Source organism: Talpa occidentalis, unplaced genomic scaffold (assembly GCF_014898055.3).
Source record: "Talpa occidentalis isolate TD23 unplaced genomic scaffold, MPIMG_talOcc4v2.1 talOcc4.7, whole genome shotgun sequence".
In the NCBI taxonomy this organism is placed as follows: Eukaryota; Metazoa; Chordata; class Mammalia; order Eulipotyphla; family Talpidae; genus Talpa; species Talpa occidentalis.
The window spans coordinates 109,156,411-109,178,363 of record NW_023605083.1 but is presented as its reverse complement, the minus strand read 5'-3'; the positions used below and the strand labels follow the sequence as shown (position 1 = coordinate 109,178,363).

The 21,953-nt window shown below is 35.8% G+C and overlaps 1 protein-coding gene across 5 annotated transcripts in view; it reads right to left on the bottom strand.

The window, feature by feature from the left end:
• The window catches only part of TRIM37 (tripartite motif containing 37), an 86,465-nt gene that overhangs the window by 27,177 nt on the left and 37,335 nt on the right, over nucleotides 1-21,953 (bottom strand). For all 5 annotated transcript variants that reach the window (XR_005121917.2, XR_005121916.2, XM_037493386.1 and 2 more), the window contains exons 14-21: nucleotides 20,163-20,277; nucleotides 19,027-19,245; nucleotides 18,120-18,256; nucleotides 11,756-11,841; nucleotides 5,847-6,041; nucleotides 3,977-4,285; nucleotides 2,083-2,211; nucleotides 1,237-1,426 (exon numbers count right to left, since the gene is read on the bottom strand). Coding sequence is in view for 3 of the 5 variants with exons in the window: in XM_037493386.1 (XP_037349283.1) it covers nucleotides 1,237-1,426; nucleotides 2,083-2,211; nucleotides 3,977-4,285; nucleotides 5,847-6,041; nucleotides 11,756-11,841; nucleotides 18,120-18,256; nucleotides 19,027-19,245; nucleotides 20,163-20,277 (1,380 nt within the window). In the remaining 2 variants the exon portion in view is untranslated. The remainder of the gene's footprint in view (nucleotides 1-1,236; nucleotides 1,427-2,082; nucleotides 2,212-3,976; nucleotides 4,286-5,846; nucleotides 6,042-11,755; nucleotides 11,842-18,119; nucleotides 18,257-19,026; nucleotides 19,246-20,162; nucleotides 20,278-21,953) is intronic.

Here is a 21,953-nt window from a genome sequence, read left to right as displayed (position 1 = left end):
TATATATATCTAATCTTTAAAGGCAGATATAAATAGCTCCATAATGAATAGAATATAAAAGTTAGTTGCAGCTTCTACTTGAAAGGAACACATATAAATCATGCTAGGTAAGGAGGAGATAAAGACATTCTGCAATAATTATAACACCCTTCCACTCTTTAAACGGAGCTAAAATAGAAAACGAAACCAGCAGCTGTCCTTTCAGATTTGGTAATTATCCCAACCTTAAACTTAAAGGATATTAGTTCTTCTCTAAATTTAATTCAAAGATTTTTTTCCCCAACTTTCCAAGGTAGAACTGTTTCATTAAGTTTAGAAACATATTTAATATCTATAAAATAGATGAGCATATGGGTAGTAATGGCTCATCTAGTATATAACAGATAATATATTCCATAATCTATTTCTTCAAATGGATGGAAATTTAATTGACATGGTTGGGATCTGAGTTCATGTTTCTGGAGAAAGAGATAAAGGTGCTGACTACCATATATATTCTTTTGGGAAATTCTAACTACAACTTTGAAGGATACTCTTCCCAAGGGAAGAGAAAAAAGGTTAAGATAAAAGCTGTGTTAAAAATTGCTAGAATTGTGCCTCCCTGATGGCGCGAGAGGTTAAGACGTAGCACTATGAAGCTATCCACAGCCACTGCAGCATTATTTCGATCCCTGGCCAGGGAGCAACCCAAATGGCACAGCAGACTTCTCTTGTCTCGCCCGCTGCTCCCCTTTGCAGTGTATTTCAGTCAGTCTGCCTGTTCTGCTCCCCACTCTGTCTCTGGTGAATCCTCTTACCTCCATGCACCTCTGGCCTGTGCCCCAGTTCTTGTATGTATGTATAAATAAATCTTTAACAAAAAAATTGCTAGAATTGCCTTGTTTCATACAAAGTATGTGTAAAAGAACTGTGAGAAATAGTATAGCTCACTACAAACGGCTTTGAAAAGTGTGGGACAAATGGAAAAACAAAAGCTGACACACACAAATATCTTACAAGGTCACACATTACTATTATCCTAACCACAGTGAAGAGACCTCTAATCTATTTAAACAACTTCTGGTACTATCTCATTCCACTGACAAAAAGAGTAAGGTTATTTAAGAAGTTACATTTGAATACAAGTAAACTTTCTATGAAAAAATTAACAAAGCAGAATTTTATTCATTTTGATAGAGACTTAGTGTCAAACAAAGCTACTGGCTATTATTCCTTTACATAAATGAAAGAATTTACCCCAAAGTGATCATTTTCCTCCTTTTCTCAACAGTAGGTAAGCCATTGAAAACTGCAACTACAACAGCATCTGAATCCAAAGCTTGACACTGATGGTCTTCGGATTTTGGCAGAATATCACTGATACTGCTATGTGTCAAGGCTCGGGGAGTATTATGCCTACTCCCAGACTGAGAGCTTCCTGGGGAGCCTTCAGAAAAGAGAAGATTCAGAAAGAAGGCAAACAAACAAAAATTCTAAGATTTCACCATATATAAATTTTTAAAATCAAAGAAAACTAAAAAACAATTAAAGATAGATCACAGCCTTTTTGATGCTAGGTATTTTTTAAATTAAGAAACCCAGCATATTGGGCCTCCCCGGTGGCGCAGCGGTTGAGCGCTGGGTTGCGAAGCTGCCCACAGCCTCTGCAGCGCCAGTTCGATCCCCGGCTGCTCCCCGGCCACCGGAGGAGGGTCCCGCATGGCGCGCAGACCTCTCCTGCCGCCCGCTGCTCCCCTCAGCAGTGTACTTCGGTCCTTCTGTCTGCTCTGCTCCCCACTCTGGCTCTGGTGAATTCTCTCACCCTCCCGCGCTTCTGACTGTACCAATATCAGTGCTTGTATCAATACATAAATAAATAAATAAAAATAAATTAAAAAAAAAAAAAAAAAAGAAACCCAGCATATGCAGCTCACTGGCTGCATTTTCTTACTAACACATTTGTTGTACTGTAAGATCAAGGAAATTTTTAATCAACTTTCAGCATGCTTGATGTCTTTAAAGGTCTAAAGTCACTTCATAAGATCAGTTTTGAATAAAAGGCATTGACCCACCAAAATTATATTCTGATCACTCCGAATTTACCTTCAGACAGAGTCTGACAGTCTCCCTTTGAACGGCTATTTTCTCCGGAATCTACAGCTCTTCGAAGTGATAGACTTCCAGCTATACTGGACCGAGCTGGCTTGGGTGAATTACTCTTTTTATTTGTGGCTGCAAAGACATTAAAAATATTTCTGCATATTAATACAAAACTCACTATATAGGGTGTCAGAGAAAGGTTTAATCTATGCATAGAAGGTGTTTTATTAGCTATGCACAAAAATAAATAGGTAACTCTGGTTCCAATTGGCTTATTTTTGGGATTTGTGCCAATATTATTCCTCTTTTTCTGCTTATGGAACAATCTTAACTTATAAAACTACAAGAATATCTTCTAAGAGCCTATCTTCAAACTCCAACCTCAATACAATTAAACTAAGTGCTAAGAACAAAAATAAAACTCTCAAAATTTAGAAATTATGAAATATTGTTGGATTGAAAAAAAAATCAATGGTGAATTAGAAAGGAATCATAATTACTTCAAATCAAGGCATTTGTAGTTAAAACAGTAATTAGAAGAAAACATATATCTTTAAATAAAGTAGGAAAAACTAAAATTAATTACCCCAACATGCTACACTCAAAAAGCTAAAAATAAATAAATAAATAAAAAGAGCAGAAGAGGTGCAGTAAGGGTATATTAATAAAAACATTCAGCAAGGTATCTGGATACAATAATCAATTGTCTCTTTATACACAAGCAAAGAACAATCTGAGAATAGCATTCCCAACAGCATCAGGTAGAATAAAATATTTAGGAAATACTAAACAGAAGAAATATAAGACTTGTACACTGGAAACTATCATACATTATTGAAAGGAAATGAAGTCAGGAATAACAAGCCATTTTCACTAGTTGAAAGGCTTAGTATAGCTAACATGGTACTACTCCCAAACTTGATCAACAGATTCAATATAATCCATATAACATTTTCAGCTGTCTTTTTTCTTAATGCAGAAATTAACAAGTTGATCCTAAAATTCATGTGAAAAAGCAAAAATCCAGACTACTTAAACAATCTTGAATGGAGGAATCACACTTCTGATTTCTAAGATTGTTATAAAACTATAGTAGTCAAGGTCATATGGTACTAGTATAAAAATAGAAATATAGATAAATGGAATAGAACTAAGAATCTAGAAATAAACCCTCACATTTATGGCAAATTAATTTCTGGCAAGGAGACCAAGACAATTCAGTGGGGGGAAAAAAAAGATTGTATAATAGCAAGGATATGAAGAAATTAAAACTTCATGTACTGCTTATAGGAATGTAAAATGGTTGAGTGGTTGGTGCAGCTGCTTTGGAACAGTATGGTGGTGCCTCAAAAAGTTAAACATTGCTCCCATACTACCCTGTGATTCTACTCCTAAGTATATATTCAAAATAACTAAAAACATCTGCCCCCACAAAAAATGTTCACAGCAGCATTATTCATAACAGGTAAAAAGTAGAAACAATCCAAATGTCCATCAACTGATGATAAGATAACCAAAACATGGTACAAACAATGAATTATCAGTTATAAAAAGGAATGAAATACATCATATTTCACAACATGGAAGGACACTAAAAGGGTTATGCTAAGTGAAAGAAGCAAGAGACAAAAGCATATTGTAGGATTCCATTTAGACAAGAAGTCCAGAAGAAGCAAATCCATACAGAAAAAAAGAGATCAGTGCTTATTAGTAGTCAAGAAATGTCAGCTCTGTTATATAGCAGAATGTATACAAAGACAGTTTTGGATGACAGAAAAACCTGTATGTACTTATAGTCTTAACTAAAATGTTTAAATATTATTCTGAAAGAAACCTGTCCTCTAGTTTCCTAAATGACATGAGGAAAAATGACACTAATAGGAACTTTTTCACTTACAATTTCGAATATAACAACTGGTAACTGATGACTTTGCCAGGAGTTCCATTCCCAAATCCTGTAATCTGCCTGAGTTTTCAGCTCCACATGCAGCCAGGGCTGCCTGGTCAGCAGCAAAAAGGTTAGCCGGCATGTCTCCAGAAGCAGCATTGCTGCTTTTTATTTCTGAAAGTGTATTCTTTATATCAGTTTTCATACATCGAACTTCAGCCATTTGAGTTTTGAGTCTTTTCAGCATCTTTAAATCAGAGGGAACTCGCCACATTGCCTGCTGCTTCCTTTGGTCTTTATCTTTTCGAGAATATGATGCTTTGAAAGAAAGTGACAAGTTATGTTACTAAGGACAAACATTCATGAAATCACTTTGTACCATGACTACACGCAAATTTGGTGTGTAAATAAACTAAGGTGGTTTAGGTGGTATCAATAATAAAAGCATGCATGAAATCCCATCAATGAAAATAAACATCCTAACTTCATATCTTTAAAGTTAGAATCTGTGTCACATTACAATCATTCAAATATGAATTGCATATTTAATTTTTAAAGTTTAAGAGTCCTACCTGGTACATAGCTTCTATTTCAAATAAGGAAAAAGCAGCAGACATTTGGGAAATCAAAGTACATTATGACTGACTGAAAGCAAAAAGAAACTAAGCTCTTGTATCCCCATCCTCAACAGGCCCACTATCTACACAACGAACAGTTCTATTAGTAGCAAAGGTAGCTGCACCAGCTTACATACTGCACAACCTTCTGCCATGAAAGAGAAAGTATAGTGAAAAGGCAGACATTACACTATGTCCATTAGTCATATTCCTATACCTTGCCAAAAGAACCCAGGTATCAGGTTGGCAAGAATAAGGATGTCAGGTCCCTCCTTAGGCCCCAAGGGATATGGGTCCAAGACCTGCTAAAGCTCATTCCACTTAAGATAGTCTTTAGGGTGGGCACAGGACTCAGGTTCTAGACAAAAGTTTTCCTGGGGGGGTACTTCTGGAAATGATTTTCTATCCTGAAAGGGAGATTTGTTTATTTAATAAACATCTATAAAGAGCTTACCGAGTGTCAGATATTTTAAAATAATTAAGTTCCTGAAGGGGTGGGGGGGGCAAATATTGTTTAATAATGAACAATGATGTAAAAAGTTTTAAAAAATTATTAAAAAAAATATTAAGTCATTTAATCTTCTTCCAGCAATCCTCTTAGCTAGTTGTTATTATCATCATCATTGCCATTTTATAAATAAGAAAAGCAAAACACAAAAAGATTACATAGCATACTTTAAAGGTAAGACAGTTAACAAAAAAAGGAGTCTGCCTCCACGGTTAGTGATCTTAATAACTTCTTTCTCCAGGGTCTCTTCTACCCAGTCTTTTCCTTCCTGCTAAGGACAAATTCCTATGAATACAAGATACTTAGAGCTGTAGCATCTATCTTATTATCATGAGAAAAGAGGCAAGAGAATCACAGAAAGACAATCTAAGTGCCCTATCATTAAATGCTACATCAACCTGGTATCACCTACCTCCAGATTTCTTTATGCATAGTAATTGCCTTTACTAATTAAATGTTCGATATAGACACAGTTCTATTTGGAAGTTAGGGTGTTGAGGAGGTCTGCAAGACAACTGTACTTCACTGGGATCAACTGTGAGTAGACACAGTCTAAATGGCAAATCATATAAAAACCATCTTACAGGCATTTTGACTTTGCCCTTGTACAAAATACTTAAAATATTAAAACAAATAAATTTGATTGATACGTCAATTTGCTACAGAAACATACCATGTTCTAACAGATACTTAAATGAAAGCTTAAGAGTTATTCTGGAAAGAAAACAGAAAAATTATTATTAAAATATTTTACCTGTGGGCTGCAAAAGTGAAGCAGGTGGGCGAGGCTGTAAGTCCCACAAATTTTCCATACTACTCCGGTCCTTAAGGTCCAATAAATGTATTAAAATTAAAGGATCAATGTCTAATAAACTACTGGTAGCAGCCGAACATAAATGTGTTCTTCTCGACATTCTGCTACTGGCACCTACATAGCCAGGGTTACCACCTGCAAAAGATTTGCACAAATATCAGTGTACTAAAATATTTGCACAAATATAAGTATACTAAAAGAAGCAAACTAGTTAATGCTGTTTGAATACTTATCTAAACCTATCTTCTAGGAGTTGATGTTCATGATGATAAGGACAAAGAAACCAAATTGCCAGAGAAGTGCACACAAGCATAGTAACTGAATACCGGCATCATTACCATTCAGAATTCAGGAGCAACCATTACCTCATCCTGAGCCCTAGAAATAAAAAGTTGTATACAATAACATAAAATAATCAGGTTCTGACTATACATGAATATTTCAAAGAAATCTAACAGAAAATAACTTACTGGAAAAACTCAATTATTCAGAGGCTTATTTACTTGTATGTTTTTCATCTATATTCACTTCTTCACCTTCTACTTTTCCCTCTTCCTAGTCTAAGGTTTATAATCCTATTGATCATTTTTCTCCCCAGCTTCTGCCCACGGCAACTCCTACTGAAGGGCAGAAAATTATTCATTTTATAATCCTAATGCACAACACAGTGCTGATAAGTAGCGGGTATTAAAGAAAACATTGTGAAACAAATACTCTTAAAAATCTTTAACCTGAAATAACTAACAAGTGTTTTCAGTAATAACTTTATACAATTTCAATTTGTTTTAGAACTGTTATATATCTTCTAACTTCAAATATTATAATGTTTAATAAATTATAAAAGGCCAGCAAAAAGAAAACAGATTTTTTTCTACATAGCTCATTTAAAAAATATATTTATTTTTATTTATTTATGCATATAAGAACTAGGGTATAGGCCAGAGAAGTGGAAGGATGAGAGGATTCACCAGAGACAGAGTGGGGAGTAGAATAGGCAGATCTACTAAAATACACTGCTGAGGGGAGGAGCGGGTGACACAGGAGATGTCTGCTGTGCCACATGGTTTAGCTCGCTGGCCAGGGGGATCTAACTCCAGCTGCAGTGGCTGACCATAGCTTGATAGTGCTGAGACTTTAACCCCTGAGCTATCAGGGAGGTCCTACTTAGCTCATTTAACTAGTTAATAGTCTAGATTATAATGATACCTATAACTTTTCAGTTCTTATTTTTAAAAGAAAGGTCTCTTGCCAACTAAATGAAGATAACTGAAAAAATAGCAATTCTTATGGGAATGAGGCCACCCGAACCACTATTTCTTGCTTCAAGTTATCTCCTTATTCAATACTTCCCATAAAATGAAAGTAAACTATTTTACTTTTTTGAAAAGGTGCAAAGATAATACAGCAAATTTCTATCTCTATCACATCCAGGTTCTCTACTGTTAACATCTTTCACTACTATGATACATTTATCACAACTAATGAACCAACAATGATATGATATTATCTAAATTCTATTTTATTATTCAGGTTTTATTAAATTTTCCCTAATGTACTTCCTGTGTTCCAGGGTCCCATATCCAGAATATAAAATTACATCTAGTTGATCATTTCTCCTTAATGCTTCTTGTCTATCACAATTTCTCCAATTTATCTTGTTTTTGATGACCTTGACGGTTTTGAGGAGTACTGGTCGGCTATTTTCCCTCAATTTGGGTGTATGTGGTTTTTTTCTCAGAGTTATGTTTACAGACTTTGGGGAGGACAATACCACAGAGCCAATCTCATATAGCATATCAAAGACACATGCTATCAACATGACAACACTGATGATACTAAATGATCACCTACCTAAGGAAATGTATGTCAGATTTGTCTTGTATAAAGTTATTTCTCTTCCTTTCTATACTGTACTATTTACAAGCAAGTCACTATTAGCGTAACCCCACAAGTAAGAGTAGGTAGTTATGCTCAAACTCTTCGTGGAGGAGATATCTAAAGAAGTCATTAGGGGGCCTCCCCGGTAGCACAGTGGTTGAGCGCTGGGTTGCAAAGCTGCCCACAGCCTCTGCAGCGCCGGTTCGATCTCCGGCTGCTCCCCAGCCACAGGAGGAGGGTCCCACATGGCGCGCAGACCTCGCCTGCCGCCCACTGCTCCCCTCAGCAGTGTACTTCGTCAGCCTGTCTGTTCTACTCTCCGCTCTGGCTCTGGTGAATTCTCTCATCCTCCCACGCCTCTGACTGTACCCAGTGCTTGTATAAATAAATAAATAAATCTTTAAAAAAAAAAAAAAACAAAACCAAACAAACAACACTATTTGAGTCTCACCAAATAGGGTTGTCTCTAAAAAAAAAAAAAAAAAAAAAAAAAAAAGAAGTCATTAGGAATTATTTTGTAAGTCTTACATTTAGCAATTGTGCACACATCTATTCACTTACAGATTATAAATTACTTAAGTCTTTTTCATTATATTTTCTGGAAATCTTGAAATGGGAAAGACATTCAACAAAATGTCTGCCAAATACATAAAATTTCCTGATGCACATAATAAAAACTCTTTAGTTCACTACTGTTTAGTTCACTACTATCCTCAGCACCTAGAATTCATTGTTTGAATTATAATAGATAATACAAAAAAAATTTTTATGTATTATAGAACATAACCTCCATGAGAATGGGGGTGTCTTTTTATTCAATGCTGTACATCCAGATAATAAGACAGTACTCAGTTCCACTTATGTGCTCAATAAATAGTTGGTGAATGACTCAATTGTAAAAATATAATCTCTTATTTACTCAGAGTGTGCAAAAATGCTATATATGAGAATCTCCCAACAATACGGTAAGAGGAAATGAGATAAAACTAAAAAACAAGACTGAAAAACATTTGGCAACCCATTGCACATCTTCCATTTCACACCAAGATAGTCTCTGAAATTTTTTATTATTTGAAACCTTGAAAATTATATCAAAAAATTACTAATAATGCATATTTGCTTAACATTTATCTGAAAAATATTAAACAATCTCTGATTATACTGTATTAAGTGTGCTGTATTAGGTATACAAAAATAAGTGAGACAGCTTATCTTGGCATCATAGTGCTCCGAGATGAAAAGGAAAGTATACAGCTAAAGAAACAATCACCAGGTCCTCTCTGATGGCCTAGGGGTTAGGTCTCAGTGCCATCACTGCAACAGCCTGAGTTCGGTCCCCAGACAGGGAGCTAACCCACATATGGCACAGCAGACCTCTCCTATATCGCCCACTGCTCCCCTTAGCAATGTGTTTCGGTAGATTCTGCTCCCCGCTCTGTCTCTGGTGAATCCTCTCACCACCCACACCTCTGGCCTACACCCCAGTTCTTCTACCCAAAAATAAATCATCATCGTATATTTTATATATGATCTACTTGATTAATTTGAGAGAGCAGAAAAAGATACTTACAATAAAAAGTCTAGGAGGACTTTCAGGAAGAATGCAAATACAAACTAAAATGAAGACGGAACAGGAGCTAACTATGCCTAAGATGAAAAGAAGGTAAAAGGAACAATGTATTGGGAAGGAAAAGACATGAGAGATACCATACATTTGAGATGATAAAAGATTCCCTTTTTCTGAAAACTGACACAGGAGTATGAATGAGGTATAAGTTAAAGAAATGAGCATGAGGGGCCTCCCTGGTGGCGCAAGGGGTTAAGCACCGCACTATGAAGCAATCTGCAGCCTCTGTAGCACGAGTTGGATCCCCGGCTGGCCAGAGAGCAACCCACATGACACAGCAGACCTCTCCTGCTGCTCCCATTGCTCCCCTCAGCAGTGTATTTCAGTCAGTCTGCCTGTTCTGCTCCCTGCCCTCTCTCTCTGGTGAATCCTCTCATCCCGCCCTTCCCCCCCAGCATCTCTGGCCTATATCCCAGCTCTTGTATGCATAAATAAATAAACCTTAAAAAAAAAAGAGAAATGAACATGAAAGGTTTTATGGGATATATTAATGAGTTTGGACTATCTCCAATAAGTAAGTGAAATCTAATAAGGTGTTGCAGTAGAAAAGTGACATGATCAGATATTAATTAGAAGGGGGGGAAAAAAAAACCCTCATTCTGAACTCATGCTATAGAAAACAATGGAGGGGAGCAATAATGGATGCTTAGGAAACCAGAGATTTTATTTTATTTTATTTTTTTTTTATGTCTATGCTTCTCTTCATTTATTTCAATAATGTCTCAATATCTAATTCTTTTTTTTTTTTTTTTTTTATAAATTTTATTGTTATATTCCCCATACAATTACAGCCCCCCATTCTGACCCCAATCCCTCCCCTCCCGCCCCCGCCCCCCTAAAAGTGTCTCTGGTTCATAGTTTTTTGTTGATTTTGATTTTCACTTTCTTATAGTTATTCATTTTCCTGGTCCCTTATTTAAGTTTTCTAGATTCCTGCTATGAGTGAGACCATCCGGTATTTTTCTTTTTCTTTTTGGCTTATTTCGCTGAGCATGATCCCTTCCAGCGCCATCCATGTTGCTGCAAATTGCATGTGTTTATCTTTTTTGAATGCTGAGTAATATTCCATGGTATATATGTACCACATCTTCTTGATCCAGTCATCTATTTTTGGGCATTTGGGTTGTGGAAACCAGAGATTTTAAAAGACAGTGGCTTAGTCTAAAAATGGCTAAAGCATGCCATGTAACAAGTTAATTTATGCACTATTCAGGTGGTAGAATCAAAAGATTTTGGCAACATTAAAGGTAGAATTTGAGGAAAAGGAAAAAGTGAAGAATGTACTGCACTCTCAATCACTAAAGATGGTGATTTTACTGACAGGCAAGCTAGCAGATGATAAACTAGTAATTTCAGTTTAGCTGTTGCTTAAGATTAGACATCAAACCCTGATGGCTACATAGATTTGAAAGTCATGAGAAAAGAGAAATGCTGGAGTAGAATTTGGAAAGTAATCAGCACACAGACATTCATGTTAGATCAACTAGTAATAAAGTGAGGCGTACAAAGCATAGGTTGAAGTTGAAATGCTAAGAACCAGTATATAAAAAGGTCTTTAGTTATTCAAGCACACTACAGAACATACCAGTGTATGTACCAAAGGCAATACCACCAGTACAGTAGAAGCAGTATAAAGCTACTTTATAATTGTTCTAGCCAAGTTCTTCATACTTAACAGGTACAAGAACATATAAGAAACACCACTAAGTCTATCTTGCCAGGTATAGCAGAATGGTTTGACAAAAAGTTGGGTGGAACAAGAATATGATGTAGGGTTGTAACCTGGCTTTACCAAAAATTACTTATGCAATCTAGGCAACTAAATCTCAGTGTTTTATTTCCATGTATAAGTGAGCTCTTAAAAGGTCCTTTGTTAAGTTAAAGATTCAATGACTCTGTTGTTATTATTCTAATTGAGTTTAAATATACAAACAAGACAAATATTATACCAAGACAGTATACAATATCAGATAAGACCAAGAAGTTTACATTCAAACCCAGAACTCTAATTCCAACCTTTATTTACTAATGTGTAAAAATACAGTAAGCAGCTGCATTTCTCTACACATTAGTTTCCATAGGTATAGAAAGTAGATAATAATAAAACCTATCTCAAAGAATTTTGTGAGATGTAGTACGTATAAAGTATTTGTGCAGTGTCCGGTATATAAGAACACTTGTCAAATGTTAGCTATCATTATTGATTTAACATCATTAGTCATACACTCTAAAATTCACATGTAAAATATACCACTTACAATACCATGGGCTGCCATATATTAAGCTGATACAGTCAAAAGAGCAAAAAGACATCAGAATGGCTTGTAGGGTTTCATTTCTGTACCTGGAGGTCCTGCAGCAGCGACATCTTCCATGAGTTCTCCTTCTTCCAATTCCATGTTGTTGTATTCCACATCATTTTCTCCAGACCTAAGAATATGAAAAATTCATCATTTGCATACAGCAACTACAATTAACATTATTTGTCACACCTTAAGAAATTTTATAACAGCCCATAGTTTTCTCCTGTGAAGACAGGATATTTCTAAACACAAAAGCAAGGAAAAAAGAATTTTGTCTATAACATGTATGGGTAGTGTTAATGTCCAAATTACAGCTGCACTTTGAACAACTTGAGGGTTAGGGGTGCCCTCCATGCATCCATGTATGTAATTTTCGACTCTTTGAAACCTTAACTACTAATGTCTGCTACTAACTGGAAACATTACCAATAACATAAGCAGTTGAAGAACATTATTATTTTGCACGTTAGATGTTTCTATACTGTTTTATCAGAATAAAGTAAGCTAGAAGAAAGAAAATGTTAAGAAAATCATAAGGGAAAATATAGCATTTTTAAGAATAAGAGATTCAAATAAGCCCTGGTCCTTATATCTTCTCAAATGCAGATAGCGCTGACTAAATTAACTCTGTAAGATTAAGGGGTTGCTTTGAAGTTATAAACAACACTTTTCCTTTGTTAATTAACTGAGAATGCTGGAAACCAAAATTCCTAAAAATATTAAAAATTAACTATGTCTTCTCTTTTTTTTAAGATTTATTTATTCATACATACAAGAACTGGGGTGCAGGCCAGATACGCAGCAGGGTGAGAGGATTCACCAGAGACAGAGTGGGGAACAGAACAGGCAGACTGACTAAAATACACTGCTGAGGGGAGCAGCAGGCGAGACAGGAGAGGTTTGCTGCGCAATGTGGGCATCTCCACGGCCATCAAACCCACGCTGCAGAGGCTGCGGACAGCTTCACAGCGCTGCGCTGAACCACCTATGCCACCAGGGGAGGCCCTAACTATATCTTTTTCTTTCGTTAAAAAAAATTATGTATTCCTCCTGTGCATGTAACTTATTCATGTAATTGATGCCAAAAACTCTCAGGGCTCGCGCTAGGCACTCAGGAAATCTAATGTAGGTCTCCTGAAGTTAGGTTCCTCAGTTTGGTTCTGAGGAACTTCTTTTATTTTTTTTTTTTTAAAAAGATTTATTTATTTATTTATTTATTTTTATTTATTTATTTATTTATTTATTTATTTATACAAGTGCTGGGGACAGTCAGAAGCGCAGGAAGGTGAGAGGATTCACCAGAGCCAGAGAGGGGAACAGAACAGGCAGAGTGACGAAATACACCGCTGAGGGGAGCAGTGGGCGCAACAGGAGAGGTCTGCATACCACGTGGGACCCTCGCTGGTGGCCAGGGATCCAACTGGCACTGCAGAGGCTGCGGGCAGCTTCACAGCCCAGCACTCAACCACTGCGCCACCAGGGGAGGCCCTAAGGAACTTCTTTAATTAATAAATTTCTCCTTTACTAAACTAAGTTTGCTTCAAAGCAGCAATTATTTCAGTCAATACAAATTAGAACCATATTGAGATATCACTACATATCATAAAATAAAAGTAGTGACAACACTTAATGCTAGTGAGGATTCAGAGAAACTAGATTACTTATACATGTTGATAAGGATATAAAATAGTAGTTTCTTAATAATTACCATATAATTATGGTAGCCTACGGAAAGATTCACAGTCATATGAAAAACTGTACACAAATGTTTATAGTAATTTTATTCTTAACAGTCAGAAAGTGAAAACAATCCAGATGTCCTTCATTGGTTGAACAGTAAAAACACAGGCCACACCAAAAGAATTAAAAGCACCGAAAGGAACAAAATGTTGATATAAACAATAACCTGAAAGAATCTCCAGAGGACTCTGTGGAGTGGGAGAAAATTCCTAAAGATTACTTATAAGTCTATTGATATAATCTTCTTTAAATGATTAAATCATAGAAATGGGGAAGATGTGTGTGCATGTGCCAAGAGTAGGGTTGAGGTAGAAGAAAATGGGACAGTAGTAAAAGAGCAACATGAAGGAATGCTGTTGTGATGGAAATGTTCTATGTCTTGACTATATCAATATCCTAGTAGTGATGTTGTAGAGTTACACAAGATATTACTTACCATGGGAGAAAATCTGGTAAAGGGTACATGGGACCACTGTATTATTTCTTACAACTTCATGTGAATTTACAAATACCTTAAAAATAATATAATAAAACACTGGGATGAAAATCTATACTACTACTATATTATAGAAAGAACATGGAGGGGAGAGGTGGAAAGAGAAGAGAGAGAAGGAAAGAAAAATCTACTGAATAAATGTGTCTGGTTGGGCCTCCCCTGGTGGCGCAGGCGGTTGAGCGCAGCACTGTGAAGCTGTCCACAGCCTCTGCAGCGCCAGTTCGATCCCAGCCAGCGAAGGTCCCACATGGTGCGGCAGACCTCTCCTGTCTCGCCCACTGCTCCCCTCAGCAGTGTATTTCATCAGTCTGCCTGTTCTGTCCCCCCTCTGTCTCTGGTGAATCCTCTCACCCTCCCATGCATCTGGCCTGTACCCTGGTTCTTGTATGGATAAATAAATAAATCTTAAAAATAAATAAATAAATAAACAAACAAACAAATAAATAAATAAATGTGTCTGGTTAATTAAAAGCAGCTTAATAATAATCATTATCCAAACAATCTACATGCTTATTTCCTGTCTTATGAAAGGGAAGAACTAGCCTTATGTCCTAAGATCTAACATTTTATGACTCCCTAAATGCTCAAAATAGCTCAAAATTAACTGTACTACTATTTTTTGAATTATACAAAATAGTTTGAATCAAGATACTCTTGAAGATGTATTCATTTGGAGAACAAACACCTTCAACTAGAAAAAGGATTAAAATGCCAAGCTAATAAAAGGTTGTGAATGGTTATATAAAATTAACTGTCCTTAGAACAAATGCTGATGTAGTGAAGAGACACAACAACAAAAAAAATTCAGATAGAATTGCATATTTAAGCCATTAGCAAGGTGAATTTCATTTTGTATCATCACCATCTAAAACAATTTTAAGTTTTCCATGCTAATTCAAGTTAATCAGTTCTATTTTATATATAGTCACATTTCAGAGGTATTCTAGGTTCTGTTTCATACCAGCAAGTCTGAAATAAGTTATCTCAATAAAGGGAGTCACACATTTTTTTGGGTTTCCCAGAACATACAAAAATTATGCTAACACTACAAAATGCAACAGCATTATGTCTATAAAGACAATGACCAAACCTTAATTTAAAAATTCTTCATAGCTGAAACAGGCTACCATCTAAGCCTCAGTTGAGTCATTTTTTATTTTGGAAGGTCTTGCCTCAAATCTGATGACTCCTGATTGATCAAGGAGGTAGTTGCTGAAGGTTAAGGTTAAGGTGGCTGAGGCATTTTCTTAAAATAAGACAATGGAGTTTGCCAGTTTGACTCTTCCTTTCAAAAAAGATTTGTTTCATATGATGCCGTTTGATATTATTTTACTTCTTTCAAAATTGGAGTCAATCCTCTCAAACCCTGACACTGCTTTATCAATTATGTTTATTTGATATTCTACATCCTTGTCATTTCAGCCATGGTTATAGCGTCTTCACCAGGAGTAGATTCAATCTTAAAAGGCAATTTTCTTTGCTTGTCCATAAGAAAAAACTCATTCACTCCAGTTTAATCATGAGATTGCAGCAATTCAGTTACACCTTCAGGGTCCACTTCTAATTCTCCTGCCGCTTCTACAACATCTACAGCCATTTCTACCACTGTAGTCTTGAGCGCTTCAAAGTCACACATGAGCACAGAAATCCACTTCTTCCAAATGTCCTGTTAATGTTGTTATTTTGACCTCCCACGAATCACAAATATTCTTAATGGAATCTTGAATGGTGACTCCTTCTCAGGTGGCTTTCAATTCACTTTGGCTAGTTCCATCAGAGGACTCCACACAGCAACTATGGTCTTACAAAATTTATTTCTTTAATAAGACTTGAAAGTTAAAATTACTCCTTGATCCATGGGCTATAAAATGTAGATTGTGCAGGGAGACATGAAAACAACATTCAGCTACTTGTACATTACAGCACTAATATTTTGAAGTGAACTGAATTTTTTTTCCCTGAGCAAACAGGTCTTAACAATGGGCTTAAAGTAATCAGTAAATCATGCCGTAAACAGATGTGCTGTCTTCCAAGCTCTGTTTTACATTTACAGAGCAAACAGTACATTCAGCATCATTTTTTAAATTTTTTATATTTTTTACATCATTTTTCATTTTTGTACAATGTATGCATTTTCATCTTGGTTATAGTCCCCGTAAAATTCCCTCCACCCATTCACCTGTGAACTATCACCATCATGGTCCCTTGTGCTCTTCCCATTCTTGTTTTGATTCTACTCCCTTCTGCTCCCCATGTAGTATGTCTCTGGTTTATAGTTGCCTGTTGATTTTGATTTTTACTTTATTATAATTAGTTTTTTTTCTCCTGATCCCTTACTTGGATCCTCTACAGTCCTGCTATAAGTGAGACCATCCAGTATTTTTCTTTTTCTTTCTGGTTGATTTCTCTGAGCATGATCCCTTCCAGCTCCATCCAAGTTGCAGCAAATGGCATGAGTTTATCTTTTTGATTGCATTCAGCACGATTTTTAAGGCCCCTGGATTTTTAGTATTGCAAATAAGCACTGGTTTATGACAACTTTGGGTCAAAACTGCATTAGTCCCTAACAAGAGATTCAGCTTGTCTTAAAGCTTTGAAAGTAGGCATTGACTTCACTTCTCTACTTATGAAAGTCCTTGAAGGCATCTTCTTTCAACACAAGGCTGTTGTGTTTATACTGGAAATCTGTTTAGTGGAGACACTTTTCAATATGATCTTAGCTAGATTTTTCTGGATAACTTGCTGCAGCTTCTATTTCAGCACTTGCTCTTCATCTTGCACTTTAATGTTATGGAGCTGGCTTCTTTCCTTAAAACTTCATGAACAAATCTCTACTAGCTTCAAACGTTTCTTCTGCAGCTGCCTTTCCTTTCTCAGTCTTCACAGAGTTTGACAGTTAGGATTTTGTTCTGAATTAGGCTTTAGTGTAAGGGATGGAAGTGGCTGGTTTGATCTTCTATCCAGACCACTAAAACTTTACATATCTCAACAATAATGCTGTTTCATTTCCCTATGTGTTCAGGGAATGGCACTTTTAATTTCCTTAAGGAACCAATTTTGGACTATATCAGCTTCTGACATGGCTTCCTCAACTTAATCCTTTCTAGCTTTTCACTTAAAGTGGACAATTAAGACTTTTCCTTTCCTTTGAACACTTACAGGCTGTTGTAGAGTTACTACCCAGCCTAATTTCAATATTGTTGTGTTTCTGGGACTAGGGAGGCACAGGAAAGAGAAAAAGATGAGACAGGGGAAATGGCCAGTTAGATGTAGTAGTCAGAACACACACATTGATGGATTAAGTTCACCGTGTTATTCATATGGATATAGTTCATGGAACCCCAAAACAATTATAATGGCAACATCAAAGATCACTGATACAGATCACCATAACAAACACAATAATGAAAAATTCTGAAATATTTCCAGAATCACCAATATGTGACATGAAGACCTTTTATGACACAGAGACAAAAAGTAAGCAGGTGCTGCTGAAAAAATGGCACTGATAGACTTATTCAATGCAGGGATGACACAAACCTTCAATTTGTAAAAAACAGTGTCTACAGAGCACAATAATGTGAAACACAATAAAATGAGGTATGTCTGCATCTAAAAATATCACTGTAATGATTTCTCCTTTGTGAACGTAAAGGCACTTAGGTTTCACATTTTAACTAACCCATTTTTTACAGTTTGCCTTAAAAAAGGGGGACTTAAATGAAAACGGTCTGTTTTGAGGTGCTTATTTATGAGACTGGAAATGAGATCAAATAGAGGGTGAAAACTCTCAACTTACCCTTGTGAAATGGTTGATATGAGAGCTAGGACAACAAAAGTACAAGATGAACCTGGAATGTCTTGTAGTGCCAAAAAGTAAGAAAATGCTTACAAAATGATAAGGACACCTCAAAAGGACACAAGAATAAGCTTTAACAAACTTCCACTGGTCAAATTTAGCAGAATGAAAGCAATAAAATAAATAATGATAGTAAATGGAGTAAATCATTTAGTAAGAATCCATGCTAATGAAATCAGTTAATGAATTAATGGGTGCAGAAGAAAAAGCTCTCCCTTAAATTAGAATTGAATTTATAAATGTAGAAAGAATAATGAAATAACAAAATCACTTAGAGACTTTACAGTTATAATTAATATGAGACACTCACATAGTTTCTTCATCAATGTCATTTTCTTCTGTGTTACTTGTTGCTGTGGAACTGGCAGAGGAACTGCTGCCATCAAGGTGATTTACTTCATCTTCACCAACAAGATCTAGATCCAGATCTCCATCTGAAAGTTCATGCTAGATCAAAGAAAAGAAACAAGATTTCTTCTATAAATATTTCTATTATTATGCCATCTAGCCCATGGTCCAAGAACCAAAAACAGTCATGAAAATTCTTTGCTCCTGTTCCTAGATTGCTCAGCCCTGTAAAGAAAATTACACAACCACATTCTTAGATAGGTACCACTACAATTTATTGCTATCAATTTTAGCTGGTCCACAAAGTGGCTGAAAATACTTCATAAATTCCAACTTCTAATAAGATTGCTAAGAGAGTAACTCAAATCCTCCTCAAATCCTATCTAACCTCTGTTATCCTCAAGGTCATTATAAAACTCTGTCACCTATCTTCACAGAAAAACATGCTGGCCATTAAGCATAAATCCCAATTTTCACTTGTCCTACCTATAACTATACCCATCCTTTAACTCACCCTATCAAAGGTTAACTGCTTTACCTAAATGTTCCATTCCAAGTTCTATTTTCTCCTTAAATTATTTTGCTAATGCCTTTATCTTTATCTTTAATTTCTCTCCTCACTGGCTCTGTCATTTTAACATATAACTGAAGTCTCCCATTTTACAAACTACCTTTGTTTGAACCAATAACTTCTGACTTTTAAATATTAATATTAGCAGAAGATTATACTCTAATTAGAAAAATAAACATGGACAACACTTGCAGCACAATGATTCCCCCACACTTCATCTGTGATGTGGTACAAATCATGTTTTTAATCACTTCTTTTGTCAAACATAAAATTAATCGAAAATAAGCCTAATTATTACGTGATAATCATCACTCTGAATTTTCTCCTCATCTTCTTCATCTTCCTTGGCTTCTCTCACAGAAGGTGTAGGAGGACTATCCTGAAGAAGCATGTCAGCACATGACCCAGACTTCTTAGCTCGAGTCTCAGGAGTCTCATCATTTTGGGGGCTGAGATGGTTATCTGGTGGTGATAAATCTCTTGATTTCTGAGTTCGAGACAACTCAATAGTAAGTCTCTTAAAATGAGAACAGCACAAACAAACAGGAGTCACAAGTGGTGCTTTACTGGTACAGTAAAAAATGTTTCAAGTAAAAAAATGTACTCAGGTATTACTAAAACCACTTCTTGAACCCTCTCTCTCACCATCTCCTGCCCTTTCATTTATGAAAAACTCTGACCAAGGAAAATAGTCCAATTTATTCTTTTCCCTCTTCTCATATCTAGCCCAAGCTACACATACAATTAGCAAATACACACATAATTAGTAAATACAGGCAATTTTAAATATACAACATGAAAATCTCTGAAGGTACATATTTAACAATATTTTTATCCCTCATTGATTAACTATCCTCAACACTTCAAACCTCCCACTCCATCCCAATTTCCACTGTGGGGAAAAACAAAATCTTACTAAATAAATCAGTTAAAATTTATAAGCTATAAGTTCATTAAATGACTTTCCCAGTGCTCAATTCAACAACAGTGAGAAATCAAGGTGAGGCAACTTTCTATTATTCTGGAGTTTAGAATCCTCTCTATTCAAGTCAGCACTGAGAAAGATAAATACCCAAGTCACCAAAGAAACACCAGCTTAATCTCAAATAGGGATGTACTATGAGAGACAACTTTATGTGATGATGGAAGTGTTCTGTATCTCCAATGTCCAGTACAAGTTCTTGAAATGTGGGTAGCATCAACTAAGGAATTGAATTTTAAATGAGATAAATTTACACAGACACATGTGGCTAGGGACTAATGAATTGGACAATGCAAAATTACATAAACCCAAAAGTGGTGAGGACAAGAAACAAAAATAATGGGATTTTTCCACAAAATTATAAACAGCAAGAATACCCAAATTAAATTAAATACAACAGGTCAAAAAGACAAGAGAAAACATTAAATCCAAAATATATGCTATTTGCTTACCTCTTTAAGGTTATTTATTTGTTGAATATAACTAGTCTGTGCAGCTTCCAATTGAGTAATATACCAATGCTGGTCCCGGCATTTTTGAAAGAAAGTTGGTGAACGTACCTGAAACCTTAAAAGAATAGCTGCACATGAAAAATAATCCGAACAGTAAAATATTATTATCCAAACCTTGAATTTATAACTGTAAGTTCTACAATTTTTATTTTATTTGATAATGGCAAAATTCAAATGAACTCAGAGCTCCTGGTATACTACTTATACATGCAGTCTATAAATGATGAAAAGTTCTGAAAAGTCACCTATAAATCAATTGTCTAAACTCAAACTATACTTTTCTAAATAAAATAATACTTCACATTGTGTTTAAACTCCCAAACTAACCTACTAAAATATATTTATTATAATAACCTAGTTCATAAATGCACTGCTGATGATGAGCTATAAAGAAGACAACTATATTATTCTGAAAGAAAATGCTTTCCCACCCTGCTTTCTTGCCTAAGTCAGTTGCTAACAAAGTAAGCAACTGCAGGGCCTCCCTGGTGGCTCAAGGGGTTAAGCACAGCATTGTGAAGCTATCTGCAGACTCTGTAGCATGAGTTTGATCCCCAATATGTCAGGGAGCTATCCACATGGTGCAGCAGACCTCTACTGTCTCGCCTGCTGCTCCCCTCAGCAGTGTATTTCAGTCAGTCTGCCTGTTCTGCTCCCCACTCTGTCTCTGGTGAATACTCTCACTCCCCACATCTCTGGCCTATACCCCAGTTCTTCTATGCAAAATTAAAAAAAAAAAAGCTGTCTATGCAGACACTGCCCTCAGGAAAAAAAAAAAAGAAAAAAAAAAAACCTAGTTTTATAAATGGGGACATGGGCCTCCCTGGTGGTGCAAGGGGTTAAACACCGCACTATGAAGCAATCCACAGCCTCTACAGCACAAGTTCGATCCCCAGCCAGCCAGAGAGAAATCCACATGGCAAAGCAGACCTCTCCTGTCTCACCTGCTGCTCCCCTCAGCAGTGTATTTCAGTCAGTCTGCCTGTTCTGTTCCCAGCTCTGTCTCTGGTGAATTCTCTCACCCCCTGTACCTCTGGCCTCTACTCCAGTTCTTATATGCATAAATAAATAAATTTTTTTAAAAAAAGCAATTTACGGGTAAAATTCAACTTTTTGCTTTAATGAAAGAATACATATTTATTCATACATAGTTATAGAAATCTTAAATAACTTCCTAATATGTACAAAATTCCATAAGAATCTTGAATTGAAGTTTAAATTTTGAGCAATCTCTCATTAAATAAATGTTATGAATAATAAGATAATTAAAAGCGCCATCCTTCCTAAGAGCCACAGCAATTTATTTTCAGGCAAATACACTATCTTATAGAACAGTAAAGTCTGTTCTTATCTGCCCATTTCATCTCAAGCTTCCTATGGGGAAAATCATGTCATGCTCTTTTTTATTATTAGCCAGATATTATTAACATCATTAATATTAATAAAATATAAATTTTATTAATAAAATATTAATATTTCATTACTAATTATTACAAAGTAAATACTGATGAATAAATGATAATTAAACATTGCAACAGAAGTATATTCCTATACTAATATTCAAGTCTGTAAAACAGCTGGCCCAAACAAAGAACTAGAAGTTGAAATAAACTGCATTTAAAACAAAATAAACAAATAAATTCTCTCATGTGGATTGCTGCTAGTCAATCTTCTATTTATGATTACAAGGGGGGAGAACTAAGACTATTCAAAAAATATTCAAAAAAACCT